The 27,884-nt window shown below is 39.4% G+C and overlaps 1 protein-coding gene across 1 annotated transcript in view; it reads right to left on the reverse strand.

Moving 5' to 3' along the window:
- Window positions 1–27,884, reverse strand: part of LOC122792731 (cingulin-like) — a 1,533,502-nt gene that overhangs the window by 159,251 nt on the left and 1,346,367 nt on the right. Inside the window, exon 21 of the mRNA XM_044060313.1 lies at window positions 4,362–4,479. Coding sequence (XP_043916248.1) covers window positions 4,362–4,479 — 118 coding nt within the window. The remainder of the gene's footprint in view (window positions 1–4,361; window positions 4,480–27,884) is intronic.

Here is a 27,884-nt window from a genome sequence, read left to right on the forward strand (position 1 = left end):
ATATTTAATACTCTTGGCTAGCAAAAAGCAATTATTAGAAAATGGAAATCAAAACCAAAACAACTTGAAGTAGTGAATGTTGTAAAGGATGGAAAAGATCTAGAAGTGGAATCTTTATATAAGGGAAGGAGCAAATTACACAACAATAAATGGAATGTGTGGGGAATATACCCAGGAGAATGTTCAGGAGGAGTGCCATTTAAGAGAAGACTGAAATTGAGTGATTTACGTAATGTTGGATTGAAAGATAATTGTTTAAAACAAAAGAAATATGTATACTATATGAAGAATGTTACTAAGGTTTGTTTATTCTTATATTAATGCATGCATACCTACGCTACTCTTTAAAATGGGATTTCTAAAAACAGTACCCACACCTTGCAAGACACTTCTCAAAGCATGCATCGAAATCTGAGTCACAATAAAAACAATCTCATTCCATAATGCTTTTATTCAGCACGTAAAGATACAACAAAGTAATCTAAACTGTAAGCACATTGTACAATAAATCTCGACATGAAGCCCTGATCATTTCAAATTCTAAAAGTAAATTACAAGATTGAGACAACTTTTTCCTTGAGATTCTAAACAGTTGCCAATTTTATCCAGTGGTGGTGTTAAGAGCTGGCAGCTTGAGAAACTGCGGCTGGGTCAGATGACAAAAAAGCAAAGAGCAGCAAGATCAGGTAACACCCTGTTATTTCCTCAAAGCTTTTTTAGGAACGATTTCACTAGCCAAATGGGTTTTATATGCAGTTACATAGACATCTTCTAAGGCTAGTAACAGAGGAGGAAGCCAAAACATTTGGAATTTCATCCTCAAAAAGATCCTAAACTCTGCCCATCTCTGATGTAGCACCAGATTGCTTCTAGTCAAATACATCTCTAAACCTCGCTAGCTTTTGTGGAAAGGCGAACCCTTGCTTGGGTTTTTGAAGCTGTTCACCTTCTGAAGAATCAGACAGGATGGACTCAGTGTTCACTTATTGTCTGCATCAGAGTCACCATCAAAATCTGTATAAATCTGTATATAATGATCTCTAGAGAAAGTTGTCCCATAGTCATCCTGAACAGGAGCAAAGCCTCTGGAATTACCTAACACTCTTAGCTAAGTAAACCACATCAGCCCTACACATGCTAATAACCTAACTGTTGTGTGGTGAAGGTTCTGTTTCATCAGCCCTACACATGGTAATAACCTAACTTCTGTTATATGCTGACGATTCTGTTTCTTCTTACTATCAACTACACTGGAAAATATCTGGGGACAGAGTATTATGTCTGACAAGGTCTCTCTTAACCTGGACCTCTCCTGCATCTAAAGGGTTTGGTTCTCCCATATCTGAGCCACGTACTGGAACAGCCTCAGAGGATGTTCTGTCCTCCATACCACAGAGAGATGCATAAAGGCTCTGCAGGATGGCTTAAGGCAACAACTGATTTACAAACAGTAGGCTGAGGCATGTTTTTGTTGATTTTTTTCTTTTTAGTTGCAGCTGAATTTGATTTGAGGGGGGGGGGGGGGGCAGTCATATTAAGATCCATCAAGTCAGGGGAAAAAAAACACCATCCAGAATAATACACTGACACTAAGAAGGGCTAACTAAGGGCAGCAATAACATAAACATAGCAGAAACAGTGCAATATTTTGCATGAAGCCTTGTACAATCTCCAGAGTGTTATAAACTGCACACATTCACAGTACTAAGTAGAATTAATTTGTCCAAACAGAAAAATCAAGAATATGACCTTAAATCAACTAGAAAACAGCATAAGTAAGCATTTACTTATAGATTCCCCTTGTCAGAAATGAAAATCTCCATAGAAATGCAAATAAAGTAATTTACGGTTAAATTGTTAAACCGGTAGTACATATCATAAAAAAGAAGAAAAAATAAAAAATGCAATATTTTCCTGGCAAAGCTTCAAAATAAAACAGATAAACAAAAGAAACAGGATTTGTGGAGCCCTGCCAAGAGACCGTCCCTAACATTCAACTGACACAGCAGAACTTCAGTTTCCCAGTCGTGGTCTTCTTTCGGCTTTTCCCGGTTAGAGGTCACCACAGAGGATCACCTGTCCGCTCATGATTGGCAGTAGAGTTTTACAGTGTTGAGTTGCCGCACCCAACCTTCCACGGAAGGCACACACATGCACGCACGCACTCACGCCTAGGGCCAATTTAGAGTGTCCAATCCACCTACAGCATGTTTTTGGGATGTGGGAGCACCCGGAGGAAACCCATGCGACCCCACAGGGAGGACATGCAGACTCCACACAGAAGGCACCCCAGCCAAGGATCGAACCGGAGAACCTCAAAAGACAAAATACCTGACTCTCTGCAACAGGATCAGGCTTTCTCTGATGGGAAGAGCTTAGCAAATACCTTACCACAGAGAGTCAGAGGAGGGGATTCTGAGCTCTGGAAAACTGCCAATGAAGGTGTTTGTGGAACCCATGACGCTGAGGCAGTGTGAATAATGATCATTTTTACTTTCATTAACAAGTGAATGGAAAGAAAAGAATGATGTGGGAATTAAAATGATGCAAAAATATACAGGCAGCGGAATGGCAGATCTGTCCGTTGGAGAAAAAGTCAATAGTTCAAAAAGACTGTGATAACAGATATGAATATGTAAATTCAGTATGCTGCTCGTGATTTATGATATATATTGCTTGATAAAGTGTGGGTTTAACAAAGCTATGTCCAACAAAACTTAATTGAACCACTCAATTCCCAAGACAATTCAGAAACCATCTAAAGCCCTATTTAATTCACAACTTGTACATCAAAATAAATGAAGAACAGTAATTTGTACAAAAAGAAAAACAAAGCAAGTTGGGTGTCTGTTTTTTGTGTAATACACAAAATATCTTGCACTGTAAAGAGATTAGGGAAAACAATTTCCTGACGTTGTCTTTTCATTATGAATCATCTCCCCCGATACTTCCTATCTTCCACCAAACCAGTTCCTCCGTACATCACTGGGCCTGCAAGTCACTCTTTCCAATCAGGATGTTCTTCCAACCCCAAGCTGGGGCTGGCATGGAACCTAAGGACATACTGGGGATTATTCCAGCAGCTTTCTCTGCTGAAGGAAGGCTACTGTGGATTATTCTGGCAGCTGTTTCTGCTGAAAGAAGGCTATTTTCTTTAATGATTTAGCCTCTTCTTTTTCCATCACTTCCCTTCCTCTTGTTAGCATGTGCCCCCTCTTTGGACCATGCCTCCCTCCCTTCAGGAAGCATCAATAATGAGCACCCTCCCTGCCACTACTTCAGATGTTCGAGATCCTAATCAAACCCAGGTTTGCCTTGGCCATAGTTACGGCTTTATTCCTGTTTGGCATGGCACTACCCCTTACTCGTCAAGAAAGTTTTTCCCTAATCTTAGAGTACAAGGTTTTTTGTGCATCATATTCCAGACTACCACATGGTGTGTGTGTGTATACACACACACACATTATACATATACACACACACGTATATATTTTTTCTATATTTCTATAAATACATATATTACAGACACAGATAGGTCTCTATCAGTTGATAGTGTTTTCAGAAACTCAAAATTCATATGGTTGAGCCATATGTGAGTTTTTGAAAATCTGAAGCTTTTGATTAGAGATTATGGTACAGTGCGGATCAGGAAATTTACCCGTTTCCTCACTGTAGTGCAATCTTGGAGTTATTAAACATGGGGTGGGGGGTGCAGGGGGGCTTGCCACCTACAAAAATGTAAAAAATATAGCTTTTTGTGTTTTTTTGCATTTTTTTTTTATGTCTGAGTTTTCAGAAACTCGATCATATGTTCTTGACTGTATTATTTTGAGTAAAAACTCAATTATCTGACATAGACCCAGACATACACACACACACACATATATATATATATATATATATATATATATATATAAAATGTGTGTGCATATATATATATATATATGTATGTATGTATACACACACACACATACATGCAAACATTGTCAGTCACAGATACACCACAGTTTTAGTGTTTCATTTTCTTCAGCTTCACAAGATTTTAAAAACTACGTGTGTGTGTGTGTGTGTGTGTGTGTGTGTGTGTGTGTGTGTGTATGTATGTATATATATATATATATATATATATATATATATAGAGAGAGAGAGAGAGATATAGATATATATATATATATATATATATATATATATATCTATATATATGTAAGTGCTAACGGACCCATACATTTGAGGGCTATGTTCACACAGTTTGCTGGGAAGAATAGTTTCACTAAGCAATTTTTCCATTACAATCCTGAAACATATAAGTTCTTTCTATATTACGGCAAGTATAACCTGTCAAAGTAAAATACAGTACTTACTCTGTAACTCTGTTAAATGTACATCTGTTCCATTTTCAAGCACCTCTTCTTCAGAAATTGCATTTTTCATTTTATTTACTTTCTGCCTTTCTTCTAACTGTGCCTTTAGTTTAACAATCTGAAAGGGGTAGAATATTGAAGCTAATTAAAACAAACATCACGGGAACTTTTAGCAACAAGAAACATTTTAAGTGCCATTTTGAACTAAGTAAAGCCAGCCAAGAAATTTCAACAAATTGTTTTCTAAGTTCTCAAAGCAAAAGCCGATACAGTCTGCGCACACTGGACAGAACATAAACACTTAATAAAATGATTCCCTTTTTTGGTTCATTTGAAAAATAGAATGCAAGTCATGTTCTACTGTCGTACAGGGCATATAAGCCAGCCCACGGAAAACCAAGGAGAACAATGTTACAGGACTACATACAAGAAGGCCTGGAAGACAGATGCCTTTTCTTTTGACAGGAATGTTCTTGTATACTTTTCCACTAATATCCAGTGTATTTTTGAGATTCAGAAGGAAACCCCCAAGATCACTGTGGTAACTCCCTTCCGGCCCAGATAACAGTTCTCCCTTCTTTTCGAAATGGCTAGAGACAATTACCACAAGCTTCCTCGCAGAATGGATCTACTAAGATAACAACATGGGTGTTTGATACACCCGGCCCCAATCAACTTCAACTGACTGCCTGGATGATATTTATTTATTTACTTACTGACATTTGATTACTGGTAAAGCCCAACTGGGTAGAAGCCAATTTTCAGCGAAGGCCCGGGAGAAAGAAAAGTTCCAAATTATTACAAAACATTTTAAGGACAATCATTTTACAATCTTCAAAATAAAACAAAAAAAATCTGCAGTTTAAATAATTGTAACAAATTACACATAATATAAAAACTATAAAAAACACTAAAGCCACAGTCGGAGTCACCACAAATATACCACAAATTTTAGCATACAATTCCTTTAATCAATGATTTCGCTGACAAGACTTCATCAGAAATACAAACTTGTGGAAAACGCACTTAAATACCTTAACTATAAGCCACAGTTCAATTAATTAATCAAATAAGCTAACTAATTTAAAGCAACATTCTTTAAAACAGTCACAAAAAATAGGAGGGGGGTTGGATAAAATGATTATCTATACCCTCTTTTTCGAAGATGCACTCTACAATTTTTTAAAAAATATTTAATATTTACATCATTGAGACCTGTTTTTTTATCTGCTTTTAACTTAATCTGCCCTCTCCCTGTTTTAAATAATTTTTAAAATCACCCCCTCTCAAATCAATTTTACCCTGTTCCAACACTGAAAATACATTTTTTTTTAAACCAGAACACTCCTGACTGTGCTTGTATAGAGCATTTTTGTTATCTTTCTTTTTTATACTGTACGCGTGTTCCCTAATCCTAGTGTTTAAGTGCCTAGTGGTCATCCCAACATAAAATTCTGGTTATTCATTACATACTGCCACATAAACCACCCCTTGGGTTTTGCAACAAAACGTGCCTGGCACTCTCTAATGGTATAAGTGATATGAGGAAGTTCAACATATTTGATTAATTCATTGAATTATTTTTATCTGTGGTTTATAGTTACGGTATTTTGGTGTGTTTGTACAAGTTTGTATTATTTCTGATGAAGTCTTGTCGATGAAAGCGTTGATTAAAGGAATTGTAGGCTAAAATTTGTGGTACATTTGTGGTGACTCAGAATGTGGCTTTAGTGTTTTTGTTTTTTTTATAGTTGTACCTGTTACACTCTGCATGTTTTTCTTGTTCATTGGTGGTTTGTTTGTACTGCCATGTCTGAGACCCAGGGGAACCCTTTGATGGATTTAAATGTCTATACCACTTCTGGTACTCCTGAGCAGAGTTTAACACATGTCCTGCTTAAAACTTTGGGGGACACACAAAAGTCTTTATAGCTTCTGGTGAAGGAGTATTCCAAAGAGGAGCTTGTCTGTCTGGGATCAGATGATGAAATGGAGACTGTGGAAGAGGTGAACACCAGAGGACAAGGCAGCATAGCATTGAAAAACAAAGGTATGCAGGAAGAAAGGGCTGAAAAAACATCCATTACCTATGTCAATATAGCAGCGGTTCTTAATGATTGTGTTGATCCCTTTACAAATACCTAATGGTTAGTAGACCTAGGAGAAGTGACTTTGTATAGAGTACAATGTGACAATCTCAATAAGTTGCTTAAAAAATACAAAAGTCTGTACATTGAAAAATAATTTTATGTTGTCCTAGCTCACCCTTCATTCTTACAATGATCGGTTCGGAGCTGATCCTCTGCTCTGACTCGGCCGAACACTTAGCTAAAGATCTCAAACTTGGCTTGTGGCCAGAAAGTATCCCACAATGCAGTGGTGCAATTCCCCAGATATCATTTGCTGCTTTACAAGGTTGGATGTGCGCATCTTTGGCCGTGGCTAAGTTGTGAAACTTTTTCCTACATTTCTTGTCAAAACTAAATAATTTTGCTGATATATAGTTCTATCACCAATAGATTGTATTTGATGGCTTCTCTTTTTTCTGTTTTCACCTCAGTAGAGATAATTTTTCCTCACGCACGGCTTTTGCCGTTGCTTTATAGGCCTTGGTATCCCTGTAGTAGTGGTTGTTTGTTGCAGTTGATTTTGTCTTCATAGCTCATTTAAATTAGAGAGCTAGACACCCGTTTTAGTTAGAGGGCTTGTCCTGTTTATTAGTTTGTGTTTGAAAATCAGAGCCATTTAAGTTAGAGGTTCTAATTTTCTTCCCTAGTCTTTCTTGCTTGTATTTATTTAGTAGCATTAGTCTTAAATATTATTCTGTTTGATATAGCCTCTACGCTTCCTTTGTTGGTGTAAAAATGTCTAAAGAACCGAAAGAATCAGAACATAAGCCTTCGGGTTTCAAAAAATGTCAGAAATGCTCGCAAAAGATGTCCATCACTGATGGACATATTGTTTGTGTCTACTGTCTTGGTGCTTTCTATCTCCAGGAGGACTGCATCTTCTGTCATTCGTTTAGTGCCAGAGTTCTGATGGAGAGGGGAAACAAGTTGATTCTTAAAGGGCTTTTAAAACCTTCCTCTGAAAAGGCCATTCATAGCTCTTCCTCTTCTTCTTCATCTCCTTCAAAAAAAAGGAAAATCACACAAAAGACAATCTCCATCTGCATCGGCTCATTCAGAGCCACCACTCAAACTACCTAAAATTTCTAACGTCACTACTTCCCTCTGCACCATAGTCTTCAGAGCGGTCAGAAGTTCTCATGGTTGACAGGCCTGGTTTTTCGGCTCCAAAGCCTTCAGAGCCGCAAGATACCTCTACTCTGAGCCGGTCCATTCAAATTTCACTGGTTTCTCCAAACTTGAGATCGCCTATCCTCCATAGGTCTCGAACTCCTTCATTATCTTTGAGGTCTACAAGAAGCTTATCTGAAGAGGACATGGAACAGGTGGTACGTAGACTCCTTAAGTCACCGGCGCTGACTAAATTGTTCTCGGCTCCAACCCATTTGGTTTCGGAGCCTACTGTGCCCACTATTGTTCCTCCTTTGAGCCAAGCTGGTCCTTCAGAGCCAGAGTGCTCGGTGCCACCTTCTGTGGATTTGTCGGTTCCGGAACTCCCTTTGGTCTCCACGGAGCCGACGTCTTTTCTGGCCGTCTCGGCGCAGTCCGTTGAGTCTGGGAACTGGGATTCCCTGGATGGCCCCGAGGGGGATTCTCGGCCCAGATCTTCGGTGCCGAGCTTACCCCTTGGAGCTTTAGTTCGGGTTAGCTCAGCTCCTATATCGGCCTCAGGTCCGATCTCGTTGGCTCCGTTGTCCCCCTCTGTCTCCTCAGAGCCAAGGGGGTCTTCAGAGCTGGCGGGATCCTCCTTTGAGCTGATGAGGAGTGTGTTGTCTTCCCATTCAGCGTCACAGAGGCTTACCAGTACTCTTCCCTCCAAAGCACCGGCTACTGTCTCAACACCACCCATTCCTCAAGACAGCAGAGACCCAAAGCCTCAGGATCCCCCTTTGGTGAATCCCTCTCAGAGGCCTCCCCAGAATATCCTTCTGAGGAGCCACCTCGGAAGAGAACCGGCAAGAGGAAGCATGTTGACTCCCCAGATGAGTCCATTACTTCAGACACTGACCTCGATGAGTCGGAAGGGTCCCCAGAGTCGTCCTCTGACAATATCTCATTCGCAGATATTCTGGAGATCCTTAAGCAAAGAGACGGCTGGCAGACCACTACTCCTTCTGATGAGTCAGTGTACCTGAAGGCTTTCGGGTCTCAACCTACAGCCTCCTGGGTGTCCCCGCCTTTCGATGAACTAATGGATCTGGTTAGTCGAAAGGCATGCGGAGTCACCTGATGCTTTGAAACTGGTCCCTCAGAAGCCAAACAAATTTTTGTCAGCTCCTCTGGGCAAAGAATTCTTGACAAAGGAAGTATCTGTAGATGCTACGGTGGTGGCAGCAGCCACAAAAAAGGAACTTGCAGAGACTTCCTCATCTGTTCATCCTCTGAATAAAGATTCGAGAACGATGGACAGATACAGGAAGTGTTTCTTTTCTTCAGCAACTTTTTCTTTGCAATCGCTGAATTACTTATCCCATTTTACGAGTCTAAAAAGAGATGTCCTGAAAGAGCTATGAGATACTCTACAAGGTTCAGTAGCTGCAGGGGTGAATGAGAAGGTCTCCTCCCAACTGTCCCTCTTCCATTGTGAACTCCTTCATGAGGCTCATATCTTTCGCAGCAGATGGAGCGAGCAGGGCAGCGGGTTCCAGAGTTTCCCTAAGGAGACACTCCTGGATGCGTTTGTGTAATTTTGCAGAGCCCTTTAAGTCTACCTTTACTAACACCCCTTTTGATGGCTCCTCACTCTTTGGACCCAAAGTTAAAGACACTCTAATCCAATGCGAGCAGGAAGGGAAAACTGTCCCTGCTGTTGGAGTATGTTTTTCTGTACCTTCAAGACCTTATCCCAAAGGTCAGAAGAGCAGAAAGATGTGGTTCAAAAGATCCCAGAGATTTTTTCCAAGACACACGGGGTGATGCCTTCCCCAGGGGCAGAGGGGGAGGTAATAATGGTAGACGCTGCCCCCAGAGGCAGAGGGGGTCGGCAAAACCAAGGTGACCGTGATTCCTTTTGCGGACACCCTTACCACCGCTCCTGAAAAGAGGCCCGACTGCTCTACTCTAGAGGCAGTCAGGGGACATTTATTGATGTATCCAGAAGCCTGGCGAAGTATCACAAACTACAAATGGGTACTAAACATAATATCCAGAGTATACGCCATCCTCTTTTCCTCACCTGTCCCGAAGACCAAAACACTCCTGGATGTTCCACCCAATCTACGGCAACAAGCAACTATAGAGGTTCAAAAGTTGCTCCAAAAAAGAGAGTCATACAAGAAGTCCCCGCAGACCAAATAGGATTTGGAACTTACTCAAGATTCTTTTTAGTGCCAAAAAGAACAGGGGACTGGAGGCCCATATTGGACCTAAGCAAGTTAAACGAATCTGTCAAAAAGTCAAAGTTCCGAATGGTGACACTGCAGTCTATACTTCCCTTTTTTGGGAAAGACAACTGGATGTGCTCGATAGACCTTCAAGATGCTTACTACCACATAAAAATGGACAGGACATCAAGAAGGTACTTATGCTTCCAGCTGGGAGCCAGCCATTATCATTTCAGAGCTCTGTCCTTTGGTCTCACTACAGCCCCCACAGAGTGTTCACCAAATGTATGGCAGTAGTCACGGCTCACCTGAGACGTCTAGGATTCAGTGTGTTTCCCTACCTAGACGACTAGCTTCCATCTGACACCACCAAGCATTTACTCCTACAAGTCAGGGATCTAATGTTAGACATCTGCAATCATCTGGGCATTACAGTAAATTTGCAAAAATCTGCCTTGTTGCCCTCTCAATGTATTACATTCATAGGCACAGATCTAGACACTTCATTGATGATAGCACGTCTTCCAGCAGAAAGAATCGTAGCTCTCAGACATCACATTTTTCACAGCCATCCCATGAACAAAGTGAAAGCAAAAGTAATTCTATGCTTATCAGGAACAATGGCCTCCATGATTTCACTAGTTCCTCTTGCCAGAATGCACATGAAGATACTTCAATGGCTATTATTCTCCCAATGGTCTCTTCAAAAGCTTCCAATGTCTCATCTGATCAGGATAATGGAATCTTGCAAGAACGACTTGAGATGGTGGATGCACTCCACTCATGTGACAATAGGCAGACCCTTTGTTCCACTTCAACAAATACCTACAGTGACCATGGACGCTTCCCAGACAGGGTGGGGGGGCATTATCTGGGAAGATAAGTCCAAGGTACATGGCAAGATCTGAGGCTCACTTGCATATAAATGTTCTAGAGATGAGAACAGTGCTTCTTGCGTTGCAAGCACTTCAAGACTCTCTCCCTCTAGGGACTACTGCGATCCAGTTAGACAAGGGGGAACCAGATCCTACCCCCTGTGTCAAGAAGTACTAAGAGTTTGGCAATGAACAGTTTCTTCCCAGTGCTTTCTAATCGCAACGCACATTCCGGGGAAGTCCGATGTGATAGCAGACAAGCTGAGCAGAGCAATTCTAATGCCTCATGAGTGGTCTCTCAATCACGATGTAGCGGAAATGATTTTCCAAACATGGGGACAAGCCTTGCTGCGATCCCTTTGCCACTCCCATGAATGCCAAGTGCAGCAACTACTTTACCCTAGTTCCCCCTCCAGGGGAGACACCGGGAGATGCTCTGGCTCACGATTGGCCCTCGGGACTTCTATATGCCTTTCCGCCTTTTCTTCTCATACCCAGAGTAATTGAGAAAGCTCAAAGCTCGGGAAGCAGGATAATTCTCATTGCCCCTTACTGGCCTTGTCAAGTTTGGTTCCCCTTCCTGTGGCCCCACCTTCAGGAGATGCCCTGGATCCTGGACTCAGTACCAGATCTGCTGACCCATATGTCGGTAGAGCTTCATCCTTCTCTCCACACCCTAAAATTGACAGCTTGGCTGTTCCACTTCCCAATTTAGTCAGGCTCCACAATTTCACTCCTACTGTAAAACATATTTTAATGTCCTCCCATAAAGCTTCTACTAGAAAGCTTTATTCTAGCAAATGGGAGAGGGTTTCCCTTTGGGCTCAACATAAGAACATTGATCCTTTCTCTGCACCTATTCATTCCATTTTGGAATTCCTAGCGGAACTGTTCCAAGGCTCAGCTGCAGCTACCATCAAAGTCCAACTTGCTGCAATTTCAAATTTTCATATTGACGATACTTCTTCAAACTTAATGTCACACCAGTTGCGTAGAGCCTTCTTAAAAGGGGCTTCCTTACTAAGACCTCCTTTTAAGGAACCCCTTTATCAGTGGGATCTAAATTTTGTTTTGTCCCATCTCACTTTACCTCCCTTTGAGGCTTCTTTTACCTCCCTTTGAGGCTTCTTCATCTTCAGACCTTAAGTTCTTTTCTTGGAAGACCTTATTTCTAGTGGCTATAACTTCTGCTAGAAGGGTGTCAGAACTGCAAGCTCTTTCTGTTAAACCACCATATTTGATTTTTCATAAGGACAGGGTATCCACCAACTGGACATGCACAGACAACTCAGATTCTATTTACATAGAACCAAATATTTCAGAAAATCTGACCAATTATTTGTATCCTTTTCTGATGCAAAAAAGGATCATCACTTTCACAAAACGCTCTTTCTAATTGGCTTTCAAATTATATTACCTTCATCTATAAATCTAATAACAAGGACCTACCTTTCAAAGTAAAGCTCATTCCACTAGAGCACTGGCTACGTCATCTGCTTTCCAAGGCAGAATTCCTTTAGATAATATTTGTGCAGCAACTACGTGTTCTCCACATACTTTTATTACTCATTACAAAGTGGATTTGGCCTCCAGGGACAGGGCATCCTTTGGTTCCACGGTGCTGAAAGGTATACTCCCTTGAGCCACCCAGGATAAAGATGCTAGGGACGCTATTCCATCATTGTAAGAATGAAGGCGAGATGGGACAGCATAACAAAAAGAAGTTATGTACTCACAATAACGTTCCATGGTTTTTGTCCATCTCGCCGTTCATTCTTAGGAACCCTCCTTCCTTCCTTCCTCCCTTCCAAAGACTTCTTGTGGACCCGATAGATTTCCACTACCTCAGGGGAGCTTTGTCTCAGCTTGTTTCTCCTTCCAGTATTTTTGGTAAGGACTTAAGCATTTGTTTATAGGTACATGTGTGTATATATGTATATAGTGTATATATTGTTCAGTATTAGCAGCAAACAAGATCTGTGGAATTGCACCACTGTATTATGGGATACCTTTGTGCCACGAACCAAGTTTGAGATCTTCAGCTAAGTATTCGACCGAGTTGGAGCCGAGGATCATCTCAGAACCCATCATTGTAAGAATGAATGGCAAGATGAACAACAAACATGGAACGTTATGTGAGTACATAACTTCTTTTTTCCATAAGTGTATTGAACTTGAAATAGTGCCCAAGGGCTTGAGGTTTTTCAAGTGCCCAAATGGTGTCACAGAAAAAGATCCGTTTTTTGCCAGATTCAATAGAATGTTTTAATGCTGCTGGCCTTGATTTTTGGGGTCTACTCACTGAACGTAACCATGGTATTATAAGGGGGTTAAAGGAAGAAATTGTAAAGGTTAAACACCTCATCAAAACCAGTTTTAAGTCTGTGTTTAGTGAAAGAACTAAACATACACTTTTGTTGGATGATATTGAGCAACATGAAAAAATTCTGATCCAAAATAAGAATAGTAAACTGGATCGTGATTTGGCAGCTTACAACATGGGTACAGCATACACTGCTTTTTTCAACAATGGTAAAAAGAATTTTCCCTCATCTGGCTATAAACAACAGACCTTTGGGTCAGTCCACCTTAAGCCAAAAGGGTGGAGGCACTCGACCGAGACAGCGGAAGTGACATATTCCACATGAAGGAGTTTGCAAGACTCTATTGAAGTTGAATCGAGCAGCGTTTCAGAGCCAGAAATGAACGTGGTTGAAACTTGACAAAGCAGCAGTCATTCAAACAATTCTGAAAAAGAAATGGGAGCTAAACCAAAGTTTTTTTTTTAGCTCAAGAAAAGGAACAGAGGTTTCTGAAACTAAAACCCATGACCACCAGGAAGAAAGGAAGACTAGCATCAGACTCCCCGACGGACAACAATTAAGACACAACAGGTTTGAAAGTGATATAATTAATCTGTCTAGTTTTAAACTCAAAAAAGAACATTTAAAACTTTTAAGACTTGGTATAAACTTTGTCCCCACCAGAAAGGTGGACATTACTGACACTGTATTAGACTTAAAGAAATACACCAGAAAGTTAAACCTGAAGTACATTTTGAAAGACATTAAAGGTACTGACTCACTGTTTATCAAAACTTTTTGTTACAATCCTTTATTAATGCACACTTTAAAGGTTTTTGAAACCTCTTGTGAGAATGAATTGAGGGAATTGTTGGATAACAATTGTAATATTAGTAGGAGACATTACAACAATTTAAGTATTGAAATGAGGTCTGTTATGAGAGAACTGTCCAGCAATAAGGAAATAAGAGTAACGAAAAGTGACAAGGGGGGAATGCTAGTTGTCATGGACCAGAGTAGCTATATTACTAAAACAGAGACTATGTTAAGTAATGAAGAAGAATACATGAAAATGGAAGTTGGCGACATTTCTAGATGTTACAAATATATTTCCAGCTTTTGGAATGACAGTTTTATGTGTGGTGATTTAAACCAGACAACATACAATTTTTGTAATATACATAATTCCAAAATAGGTGTCCTGTTTGGTATTCCCAAAACCCACAAGAGTTTAATTGATCCTCCATTCAGACCTATCATTTCGGCTCCTAATTACATCACCAAGGGCATATAATTGATGGTAGACGCTATCTTGAATCCCTTAGTTCAGAAAATGGATTCTTTTTTGAAAGATTCCTTTTTTTACACAGCATGAGAAGCTTCAATGAAACTTTTGTGTTTGATCCTAACCAACATATTACCATGAAAGCGCTAATTGTGTTTTATCTGAGTATTGTGGAAGAAGATTAAAGCTGTTTTCATTCAATTTAGATGGTCTGAGTCTTTTTTGCCTATGGTTGGAGCAATGGTCTTTTTGCTGTGTAGTGTAACATACTACATTTACTTTGGATGTGGTTTCCTTATACACTTCCATCCCACACAACAAAGGTGTAGAATATGTTACAGCTTATTTAAACAAGCAGACAGATATGGTCAATACAGAAATGAACTTTTATTGTGAATTAATGGAAGTTCTTTTGAAAAATCATTATTTTTTGTTTAATCATCAGTATTACAAACAAATTAGGGGGTGGCCATGGGTTCTCCAGTGGCCCCCTCCTTTGCCAATATCGTGATGGGATGGTGGGAACATCAAGTGTTAGAACTGTTCAAAAAGAAATTCCACATTTTGTATTACAAAAGGTTTATTGATGATTTAGTTTTCAGAATATCTGGAAGGTTTGACACTGTTGAATTGTTTGTGCATAAGTTAAATGAAGTGTCTGATTTTTTTTACAATTTGTCTTGGGTGATATGTTGGTACATGTGTCAACTACTTGGATGTCAATTTAAAGTGGGACGATATCGGGAAAAACTCTAAGATTTATAGGAAGAAGACATTCATGAACAGTTACCTACATTCAAGTCAACATCCCAAGTTTATTAAGAATACACTGGAAGGGCAGTTCATTAGAGCCAACAGGATGACCAGTGAGGATCACCTACTGGCCAGTGAATTTGAATACATTATTAATTTATTCATTGACAAAGGTTATGACAAGAGTTCTTTGAAAGAACAGGCCAGGAAAGTGTGGGACAAGAGGGATACTTGGTATCCTCCCATTTTGAAAAAGTCTATGACCTCCAAATATAGGGGGGATGACACGAGATTTGGAACAGGGGCATTTCTGTTTTGACATGCAAATGACCCTGGATGAGGGTTACATTCGTAGCGTTATTGAGAAAAATTGGATGATTATTGAAGGTAACCAAGAATTACTGAAAGTGGTGGGGGGCAACCGTATCTTTGTGTACAGAAATGATTACAATTAGAAGGTCTTGTTAGAAAGGGGTAAGAAAACAGTAACTACAGTGGTTCCCATCACCAACAGGTCATATGGCATGTACAAGTGTTATGGATGTGCCATGTTTAGGTATATTTTGGAGGGTCCATATATTGAATTTCCTCATATCACTTATCCCATCAGAGTGCCAGGCACATTTTGTTGCAAAACCCAAGGGGTGGTTTATGAGGCAGTATGTAGTAAATGTCAAGAATTTTATATTGGGATGACCACTAGGCACTTAAACATTAGGGAACACGTACAGTATAAAAAAGAAAGATAACAGAAATGCTCTATACAAGCACAGTCAGGAGTGTTCTGGTTTTAAAAAATGTTTGTTTTCAGTGTTGGAACAGGGTAAAATTGATTTGAGAGGGGGTGATTTTAAAAATTACTTAGAACAGAGAGAGGCCAGATGGCAGATTAAGTTAAAAGCAGATAAAAAAACAGGTCTCAATGATGTTATAAATATTAAATGTTTTTTAAAAAATCGTAGAGTACATCTTCAAAAAAGAGGGTATAGATGATCAATTTTTCCAAACCCCCCTCCTATTTTTTGTGATGGTTTTAAAGAATGTTGCTTTAAATTAATTAGCTTACTTGATTAATTAACTGAATGATTTGTATCTCTGGTTTATAGTTAAGGTATTTAAGTGTGTACAAGTTTGTATTATTTCTGATGAAGTCTCGTTGACAAAAACATTGATTAAAGGAATTGTACGCTAAAATTTGTGGTATATTTGTGGTGACTCAGACTATGGCTTCAGTGTTTTTGTTTTTTATAGTTTTATTTGTTACACTCTGCACGTTTTTCTTGTACATAATATAAAAACACTGGTTAAGAATTGATAATCGATACCAGTTATATGACAATCATTTAATATTTGGAGAAATTTTAGACAGTTTGTAGAGAAATTAAAGGTAAGTTAGTCTAACATCAAACAGTGAGGGAAGTGAGGGAAAAACAGGCTTATAGTATTCTTAGAGAGAGAGTCGGGGAAGAGAATTTGATAGAAATAAAAAAATAAGTGAAGAAGGCAGAGTAAGGAGGTATAAGAAATGAAAAGGTACTTATTCACATTTAGGGATATAGTTTATTCTGGTTTTGTGCAAGGACACAGCCAGATTTTTGCTAGGAAGTCTTTCAGAGTGGTTTTGAAATACGAGGGGGGGGGGCACTGTCCTGAGGGATCCAGGTTAAGGAGTTCCAGGCCTTAGCAACCTTGTATGAGTACAGACAATGCCCAGCAGATTTGATAGACAGGAGTTTTTGGTCAATGGATCTCAATGACTGACTGGGAACATAGTTGTTTAGAATGGTTTTAGTGCTGGGTCAGGCAGATGGATGCTGGATGATTTTATAGGCTGTAAGAAGCTGTGTATAAGCTAGTTGCTGAGGCAGCTCTAACCAATTTAGGCTTTATAGTGCTATACAGTGCTGGGTTCTGAAAGGGGTATTTACTGTAAGTTTTAATTCTTGTGAATACTGGAGGTTAGTAAGGATGGCACTGCCATAAAGAAGTGTGGGGAGGAGATAAGTGGTAGAAAGTGTAGTTTTTAGTTACATTAGTGAGAACATTTTTGGCTCTGTGAAGCATCCCTATTTTTTCTTATGCAATTTTGTATACGCAGGTCCATTGTAAGATTACCATCCACTTTCATATCCTAATAATTTGCTATGAGAAATTACTTCAATGGTTGTATTAGCAAGAGAGGGGAACTTTAAATTTTGCTTTTTCATGAGAGAGGGATGGTGGGAGTAGTAATTTTTTTCTTTTTTTTTTTTTTTTTGTTGAGCATGAGTTGCAAGTTACAAAGCCATGTTTCAGTGGCTGTTAAAGCTTCCTGAATAATTTTTTGGAGGTGTGCCACACTGTCAGATGTGCAAATCCGAGTGGAATCATTTGCGTATTTTATTAGGGTGGCCTGCTGTGTGGATGTATAGAGAGTGTTGGCGAAAATGTTAAAGAGGAGAAGACCAAGGACAGAGCCTTGTGGTACCAGTAGTGACTGGGAGGTAAGGAAAGAGTGTGGAGTGCAGTTTTACTTTCACCTTTTCTGAATCATCACTTGTGACATGGGCAAATTTACATTCATATAAAAGTAATCAAACTATATTAACATAAACATTATACTTTACATACATTGCTATAGATCATAAAACCTAAGCAATATTGCATACATTATTCAAGTTCTGCCTTTTTTAAAAAAGAAGCATCTTTATTAAACCATGACTTATGACATAAGTAATCATACCTTTATATAAATGAAAATAAACCACACAGAGTCAATCCTAGTAGCAAGCATTTTACATCACAAACCATAATGACACACTCCCAGTTGCAAACATTATACATCACTTATAATCTACTCAATCTTTCTCACTCAAACATTATATAGCTCATTTAAGTCCTGCTGCCTTTTAGACTTCATTCCTCCCTTGTTATGTATTGTTCCCACAGTTCTGATTTTTTTCCTATGTAGTTTGCGCCTACCCTTTTCTAAAGATCTCAATTCCAATCACTACTTCCAGTATAGTTGGTTTAGATTTTGATTTCCATTTTCTAGTAATCTGGAGCTTTTCTCTCCAGGTCTCCATTGAAACTTGTTTATTCCAAGTTGGACTTTCCCGGTAAACAAGTGTTTAAATAAATAATAAATTGCTTTTTTGGCAGCCACCATTGTTAGACACAGGAAGGCCTTACCATGTCTAGGCAATTCCAATTCTCTACCATAGCTCAGAAAAATCATATCTCCCGTCAGTCCAGTCTGCCCACTCAGTATCTCCGACAGTGCATCCCGCACGGAATCAAAGTCTGCCAACTCACTGCACTCCCAAAAAATATGTTCCCAATTACCTCTTTCTTCCCCTTCACACCACCACCTTTTACAGTCTGCCTGAGGAAAAATTCTCTGGAGTCTACTTGGGGTATAAAAATATCTATGTAAACATTTCAGGGCAAAAATTCTCCTTTCTCCATTCCTGCGCTGGTTTAGTTCTTAGAATACTTTCTGCTACTTTACGGATAGAATATTCTGCATGATTATTGCTATTCTCTTTAAAGGCCTGCATTCAAAACCCCAGTCTCTCCTAGTTTCTTGAGCTTCCCCCCGTTTCGACATCATCCCTTTCCACTCTGAATTACAGTTTTCTGCTTGTGCTATGTATAGGAGTCTCAGCTGTGTATCTCTGAAATACCTCTTCAAATTGGGTAATCCCAAACCGTCCCGTTCTACTAGAAGAATCAGCTTATCCCACTTGACTCTTGCGGTCTTCCCCTCCCAGATAAAGTCCTTCAGCTCTAATTGCTACCCACAACTTCTCCCATGGTTGATAAAAATATGCCTGACCTGTGTATAAGACCAAAGGGACTAAACATTTTAACTGCTTGCATCTTACTATCCATATAACAAATCTTCCATTTTCTCAGTTTTTGTACAATTTGTTCTTTAGTCTCTTCCCACATATCCTTAGCTGCCACACTATAATCATTTTTAATCCATACTCCAAATATTTTGTTTTACCATGTCCCCATAAAGGTATTCTTGAATTAGTTCATGTGTGGGTACAAAATTAACTGCTATTGCCTTTGCTTTAGCTTCATTAATTTGGTATCCCGAAAAGATCTGAAACGGTGTTAAAGTGTTCCACAACACTGAGATGTCCTTTTCTGGTTTTATCAAGTACAAAAATATCATCATCTGCAATTAAAGCCAACTTTTCTTGATTACCATACCAAATATATCCTTGAATCTCTGAGTCCCTTAATTTTCTTTTATAATGGCTCTACATATAATGCAAATAACAAAAGGGGAATGAGGACACCCCTGCCTGATTCCTCTGCTCAGACATAACTTATAAGAGAGGAGCCCACTCACTTTAATTTATGCCCTGATCCCTTACTTATCTACCTAATTAACCTTACTATTGCATCAGAGAATGTAAATGCTTCCATTACCCTACTCATATAATCCAAACTTGTCCTCTGGAATGCTTTTTCTGCATTAAGACCCAGCAACAACAGCAATATTTTCTTACATTCTGTTTCCCTCTGAACCATCATAGTTCTATTCCATCCACCCACAACCCATTTCTCCCATGTTTGCACATTGGGCCGGGGTGATACTTCACCAGTGACAATCATCTACAGCCAAGGTTTACACTGCAGGGTGGCTAGCCCTGCTGCGGTACTACTTCTACACTACACACTCACATACACGCTCATACCCATAACCAATTCTATTAATGTTGCCGAATGTTTGCCTCCCCTCCACAACACCACACTAATCAATATCCATAAATTTTAGCCATTAATGACAAGCTCTTTATAATCATGGTTTAAAATTGAAATGGGCCTGTATGAAGCTATGGCTGATGGATCTTTACTGTCTTTAGGTATTACAACCACCTCAGCTTCCCCTCCATTTAAAATACTGTTGAACAAAATCTTCAAGATCTTTATCACTTATTCCCCTTCTAGTCTTTAAACTTCCCTAAGAATATCATCTATTCCTGGACAACTTCCTGCAGATCAATTGTACTTCGCCATTTTACCTCATCTCCCACATTAACTGTTAATTTGTGAACCTCATTTAACTCTAATTTTGGCATACTTAAATCTACCATAAATACTCCCATTCAAACTCTTTCTTGATTTCCACATTTCTCTGCTTTATACAAATTTTCATAACATTTCTGGAATACCTCTAATACTGCTACAGGATCTCTGGATATTTTTATCTGTTACAGGCTCCTTAAGTCTGGCAATGACCCTTTCTGCATTCTGTTGCCTAAATAATTCTATTTTTTTTATACTCTGCTTTTAAGTAACTGTTTTTAGTAGCTCTAGTCTTTCTGAACTCATGCATATTATTCACTACCCATTTCTTAAATCCCTCTTTTTTTTTAACAGGTAGGTGGGGAAGCACAGGGTCTCATTTTTATTTCATTAACCTGCATTTTTATTGTTGTTGTTGTGACAATCGATCTTAAATAAGTATTGGATGTGTGTCAAAGCTTTCAATTAAATGCACATGTTCCTGTGACATATAATTTTTGTCTAGTCCAGCCCAGTTATTACACCTTGGGGAATAATATGTAAATTATCTGAGCGCCTACTACTAAACACACATCCCCCATACCAAACATTTTCATAAATTTCTTCTGAAATCTATCCTCTTTTGTTATATTTTTCCTTTTAGGTCCCCCCATATATATCCTCAGCGTTCCAAATCAAATTCTAGCCCCACCTACAAGTATTATTCCCTGCTGAAAGTGGAGTATTTCTATATAGGTGTTTGTGTTGCATACATCCACCTAACTTAAGTAACTCTGCTAAGCCAACCAATCATAGTACTGTATGCACTTAGGACTGCTAATCTACTGCTCATCCCATCTCTCCAGGAGTTAGGGAAAACTACCCCAGCAATATTGAGCTTTCCGTAAGCAACTAAAACCAGGAGAAGACATATTGTAAATAAAACTGTTATCCTTCTCAACTAAAACTAGGCGAAGACATATAGTGAATCAATTTATCCTTCTCAACTATAACAAGCATCATCTGCTCTCTTAGAGCCTTATTCTACATATCTCTGCATTTACTCTGATATTAAATCTATCACAGGAATCCTAAACTTAGAAATATCTTCTAAAATTTAATATTATATTGTAGAGAATGAATGTATCCTGTTAGTTAATATGTATGTCAAAGTCTCTTCTATGGAAATTGTATGTCAAAAGTCTGTCCTTAAAGCTATGTTTTGTAAAAAAATTTTCTCTTAGAGCTTTTCTCTCCGGGCATCCACTGAAAATGGACTTGTAATCCAGTTGGACTCACTTGGTCAACAAATGTACAATAAATAAATATAAATACATCCCAGTATAATACTCCTACCTTGGCATTAGTCCTTCACTATCCCAAATCTACCATAATTATCTTTTGTTTTTCCATCTTCTATCACTACTGGAGCTCCTGCAACAATTAGTATTAGCACTCCTGTTTTCCTTTTTCGAATCCAAAATCCTTTCTTTACCAAATTCACATGCTCACTTCTTTCCAAATGAGCCTCCTGTAGCATTGCTATTTGCACTCTGCATTTCTTAACAAAAATTCAATACTCTTACCTTTTTGTCTATGTGATACCACCCAATTTCCAAAATAATAATGGAGAGTGTAGCCAATATGATGAGGTTATTTTTCCCATATATTATATATGACAGCTCTTTTAAATGTTTATTTCCAGTTTTTGTGTTGCATATATCCACTAATGTTTGGCAGTTTTGATCTTTTACACAGTTGTTTCTTGTCAGGTGGCAGCCCCCTTAATACAGAAGGGGTAATAAGAGGTCTGAGGACCCAGGTAGATAGTAATCTCTCCTTTGACAATCATATTGCCAAAGATATACCCCAGGGATTACCTCAGTGTCACTGCTCAACAGAGGCACAGCAAAATAATGGGTATAGTTCCCCATACTAAAGGGGTGGCGTAAGCCACAAAACTATGGGCTAGGCTTGTAAATGCCCTCGGGCAGATAGCCTAGTATGAACCTATGAACCTATAAGTAGTTAGGAAATCCTTCTATGTGGCCTATCTAATTACTAAGGAGTTTGCATCTAGAGATAAAGAGGTTATAGTGCCCCTCGACTCGTCACCCATCAGACCCATCATAGAGTACAATGTCCCATCTGGGATGTACCTCACAAGACACTTCCAACAGCCGGAAAGACCACAAAAGCACCTCACCAAGAGGATTACTGGCCTCAAACATATGCCCTATGCAGCCCGACTGAAAAAACTCCGGCTGTACTCAGTGGCATATCGCTTACTCAGAGGTGATCTCTGCCTGACTTACAAAGCCATGTCCAACTCAGAATTGATGGACATGCTCCACCTAAAGAAATCCAAGTCACTGTGAGCCATGCGCTCTAGTGAGCTAAACCTTGCCACAACAATAAATAGAACATGCTGGAGGGATAGATTCCTGTCACAGAGACTCCCCATGCTTTGGAACAAAATTCCTAACTACATTAGGTAGAGCCCCTCACTAACACTCTTCAAGAGAAGCTTTGACGAGTGGATGGGTAACAGAAAATAAACCCCTGAGATCACTTCATTGGCTCTGCTTGACAGAGGCTCAGTTAATTAATCAATGGGGTGGTGAAAGCCGACACACTCTGGCTAGGCTTATAAATGCCCTCGGGCAGATAGCCTATTACCTACCTATGAACCTATAACTTATGTCACATTTCACAAGACATTTTGCTTTACTGAATGCCCTCAAAAACAGCATAACCTATTCACTTAAAACAAACACACAAAACTATGCAACTCTTCAAACAGTGAAGTTTAGTCCTCCTGATAGAAATACTTGTCCCAAATCAACAGCTGGATCCTAAAAGTAGGGTTATCCATTCTAAGGCGCATCTTACAGCCTATGGTCCTACTTACACAAATTGTTGTCTGTTCTCTTCTCATCTTTATTCCTCTCCCAGATGTGAAAAACAGCTTGTATGCTTTCAGAAAACATTAACTTTTAGCCTTAAGAAAAACTGTACTGGCTATCTTTAAATAAAGGAAAATTATAGACTCTTCTAGTAAATGCACTGAAGTATTTGGGTACCAAGAAAGCTGCTGTCTCTTGTTCACTTCCAATAATTTTAAACTTTATTTTTTACTAAGCTGCTTGCTGTTGCAACTATTAATTTTACATTTCTCTCAACAAACAATGTCCAGACCTCTCATGATTTACTCCCTTTACCTGTAGTCAGCTTGTCTCCATGGAAACTTAAAAACAGAATGCACAGCTGCTCTCAGCTGCAGACTTCTCAATTCATATTGAACATTTATGTGCTAAAGGAAAGCTTTTCATTACATTGACACTGTTCTCATTATTACTGCCCATCTACTTATAAAAATAACTTATTAGATTAAGCCAAGGGCATTAATTCCAGACATTCATCTACCTAAAAGTAAGAGAAAACATCTCAACTCTACTTGTATTATAATCACCTTTCCCCCATTCACCCAGCCAAACAGCCCAAGATTATGGCACATTAACAAACATGCTTTTGTCTAGCTTTTCTTCTCTTTTTACAATGTAATGCTTACGTTTCTTAAAACTTTTTGTTTGTTTATTTTTGTATCATTATCACATACAGCAGTCACTGAAAATGCTTTACTATGTAACGTGCAGTTTACATTATGAAGTGTTTCATACAAATACAGTTAAAAACAAAACTTGTTTTACTTACAGCTTCTTTTTCATCTTATAGTGTCCTTCAAAACATTTTTTTATTTTTATTTGTATTTTGTTTTCCTGGGTAGAGCACTGATCTCCATGGACCATTTTCAGACTTAGCCCCAGAGTTCTTCTAATTAACTCCTATGCTTTTTTTCTCTCTCTCAGACATTTTCCTTTAGAACACTGGAAATGCTTTCATGGAGAAAGTCCCTCTATGAGCTTTATTACCAAAAGAATGAGAAGCATAGCCTCCTTCTGTTTTGATGGCTCACTCTGTGATGGGTAAATTTCTCTATTTCCAGTTTAGCCTGTTCTGTATACAAAATGGCTTTGACACGCCAGAAAAAATATTCCCACCTGACCCAACATATAGCTAAAGACAGAGGACTGCAACTTAGGTAAGACATGTACCCATGGAGTCTTGGCTCCAAAGCTGTAATGTAGTATTCTCTATTACTACACATCTGCTGTTTTGCAGACTTAGCCCATTAGCTCCTCTACTTTTGAAGTGGGCCATCTTTGCTGGCCATGAAGGGTGGCCTAGCTTCTGCCACAGCTGAACCTTCCCCTCCTTTGAGAGCTATTTCCAGCTCTGCTACAGCCGCTGTCCAAGGAGAAGCATACTTTCACATGTTGAATTCCCCCCTCAGCTCTAGTGCAACTTGCACAATGACAGCTTGGGATCAAGCTCTGTGGGGTAGATAACTAGTATTGCTCCCACTAGGTAAACTACAGTCGCTTTCATCTGACCGGGATCACAGAGTTTGTAGCATCTGCTCATCCTCATCCTCCCCTGCTATTTCCCCACAGGTGCCTGAGACACTGTTTGAAATCTGCCTGCAAATTACTTGGGAGCTTTAATCTCTCTATGCCACAAAGCAACCTTATATACAGCTTCGACTCAATTTATGGTGGCAAGGTGGCAACATGTGGTATCTAGAACCACTGGTGGGCCAAAGAGATCTCAGAGGACTTGACAATAGGATGCCTGGAGAAGACCTTTCAGAATTCAGCTGGGGGGCTGTAAAGAGCAGCCACCTTTAGTATGAGCAATTTCAAGGTCCTTTCAGGCTTCCAAAATGCTCTCTCTTATGACCGACTCCATGAAGTGTCCAAGGCCCCTTCACCTTTTTCTCAGGTATACAGCTAGTCATTTCCTAGGAAGAGGAAAAGAAGCCTGAGGCAAATTTATGCAGGACTTCAGAAGTCTCAAAGTTTTACAAACACAGGGGGTCAAGCAGCCTGAGAGTCAGCCAGTTCCTTGATTACCTACTATCTCCAAGCATGGGCTTGTATGTAGTCTTGCACAAGGGCAAGCATATGACTAATATGCACTGTGTGTTGGGTGACACGGAACCTGTGAATGGCCTGAGCACTTTGTGAAGTTGAACACTTACCTAAAGTTGTTCTCTTGCTCATGCAAACAAAGCACCACCAAACATCTGCTCGACAGCTAGGGCTGTAAGCTGCGGAAATGCTCTACAAAAGGAAACCTGTATTTTTGTACATCCTTATTCCATGACTGAACTGTACAGGAGATCTTTCTGTAGGATCAGGCTGGTCGGCCCGCAGATATGGCTGATCAATTGGGATGTAAGTAGTACCAGCACCTTGGGATTCACTCTAAAGGGGAATTTGTGTGTGCACTCTCCACAGGCTTTTCCTCAAACACGCTTAAGCGTTCACTAGTTCATAGATTAGTACTAGACTAACTGCCCTTGCGAGCCATTTTAAGCCTAGTCAATTATCCCTTGTGAGACTCAAACCCTGCACCTTGTGTTTATAAGGCAAGCACCTTAACCATTAGACCACCCTCTCAACTTTAAGTCTAAGTTTTAGTCACAGATAATTACAGCATCTGCTTGGTTCAGAAAGGTCATTCTAGAAATAAAATTACTTCTAGATGGGTCAGACCAGGTCCTGTTGAGAGAGTTGGTCCTTCGAGTGATGCAATGACTGATGCCTGATGCTGTGAAGTGGACCCTCCTCCTCTGTCTGCAGAAGAGGCTCTCAACTGCAGCCATTCCCAGAAGCATTTCTCTTTAATGTTGTACGCTGACACAGTTGAAGAGATGGCAGTAACAGCAGTGCTTGATAGCATACTTCTTCAAAGACCGAGACCAATTACAATATAAGCTTTGGCTGATAAGACAATAGCCATACAAAATTATGTGGCTGCCTGCTTAAGGAAACAAAACTGAACAGATAGAACACAAGATCAAAAGACAAACTGTAATAGCAAAAAACAGATCTGCCAGGCCCTAGTGATAAAGTTGCTTATATAGCCATCATCTGATACCATGGTATGCATTGGAAAACAGCACATGAAACTTCTTAGAAATCTTGCCAAATAGTGACTGGTTGAAAGAACGAACCCAGCCAAAGGACACAAAGAAAATTCTGTGTTAGATCAACAATTATAACAGTTAAAGCTATAATGTACAGCTGAGTAAAAGTACTCATCATAACCACATATGCTCAGTGCTGTAGTAATATTCCTTTTAGACTTTTAGAGTACCTAGACATCCTGAGAACACAGAGTATTTCTTCCTCAACAGGAGGATAACCTACACCACCTTCTTTAATTTTCTGCAGAGAAAAATGCCTGGATGCCCCCTGAGAGGAATAGAGAAAACACCATAAACCACCCTTCCTCCAAGACTTACCACTTTCACCAACAGGATCCACAGAAAAAGAAGCATGTACAGATAATAAAAGCAGCATCTGTGTTCCCAGTAATACACACAACTATCCAGAGTATAGTAGTAACAGATAATTCATTCCCTGCCAAATTTCTAGCACAGAAGGAAAAGTTAAATACAGTTGGATTAAGGGCGCTGACAGTTCTCACTGTAGCAGTGATCCTCTTATTAAAATATCTGTTATTGAGAGTAACTTCTCACAATGTTGCCAATCTCATCCTAAGGATTACTTGCTGCAGTAATGCCCCTAAAATGGAACAGCCAAAGAGCAGGAAAAGAAGTTGACTACAGATCCAACATGATGGTTACAATATGCCTTAAAACACTGTAGTAGCAAATTCCACTTTGATGCTGGACTTGTATTCCATAAATGAACTGACTGGATAAGGTTATTAATGGGTCACATCTGATTCGCAAATGCTCTGCAGAGAAATATTAAACATATCTACAGTAGTGATGGGCTGTGCTGTTAAAACAAGTCCTCATCTGGCCTTCCACTTTCCCATGGTGGTAAAATGATAGTCAGCCATTTGGAAAAAGTTTAGTCTGTCTGACTTCCTTGTCACAAAGAATACAGTCTGAGCGCTTGCAGTTTCTTTCACTGTTGAAACAGCTTAAGAAGTCATATTTGAGGCTAAAAATATTTTTCACAAAGGGATTTTTATTCAAAATGGACAGATAATGAAGTATATCATATAAAATGCTAAAGGGGCACTAAATATGTATATTTTTTATTTAGAAATGATGTGGCTGCATGGCTTACAAATAGGACATGGCAAATACACAACTGGACAGGTGAAATTTCAGGTTATAGTCAGGGTATCCTACAGGGCTCTGTCCTAAGTCCATACTTGATTAGGTTGTATGGTTGTATCTTTTGATCTATCTTTTTCATCTGAGGTGCCCTACTTGAAAAGGGGTTAACTGATTATGTTTTACAGATAGGAGATGTCTGCGAAAGAACTTGAATACATTGACCATTTGGGCACAGCAGAATAATATGCTGATAAATACATCAAAAGCTAACATATGATATTTGTAAGACCTAAATTGAAAGGTAGATATTTAATATAGCACACTGATTGAAACTGTAGTCTCAAAGACCTGAGTTTATGGCTGGATCCAGCTTTGAGTTTTTCTAATCATATCAGCTAATTGGCTAATGATAGGTATAGAACTAGAGATTGCATAAAAAAGATATATATAACGTCTACGAAATCAGAAGTGATTAAATCACTGTTTGCTAGTTACATCAGACCCAACCTTGAATGTTTGTCTTGTTTGTCTTTTCGGCTTTTCCCGGTTAGGGGTCGCCACAGCGGAACTCCGGTCCGCTAATGATTGGCAGTACATTTTTATGGTGCCGAGTTGCCAGCCCGAAGCCCATTCACGCATGTCTTTCGGAGGCCACTTGACCGTGGGGAGGATATGCAGACTCCACACAG

Source organism: Protopterus annectens, chromosome 2.part0 (assembly GCF_019279795.1).
Source record: "Protopterus annectens isolate FY-2018-M chromosome 2.part0, PAN1.0, whole genome shotgun sequence".
Taxonomy (NCBI): domain Eukaryota; kingdom Metazoa; phylum Chordata; order Ceratodontiformes; family Protopteridae; genus Protopterus; species Protopterus annectens.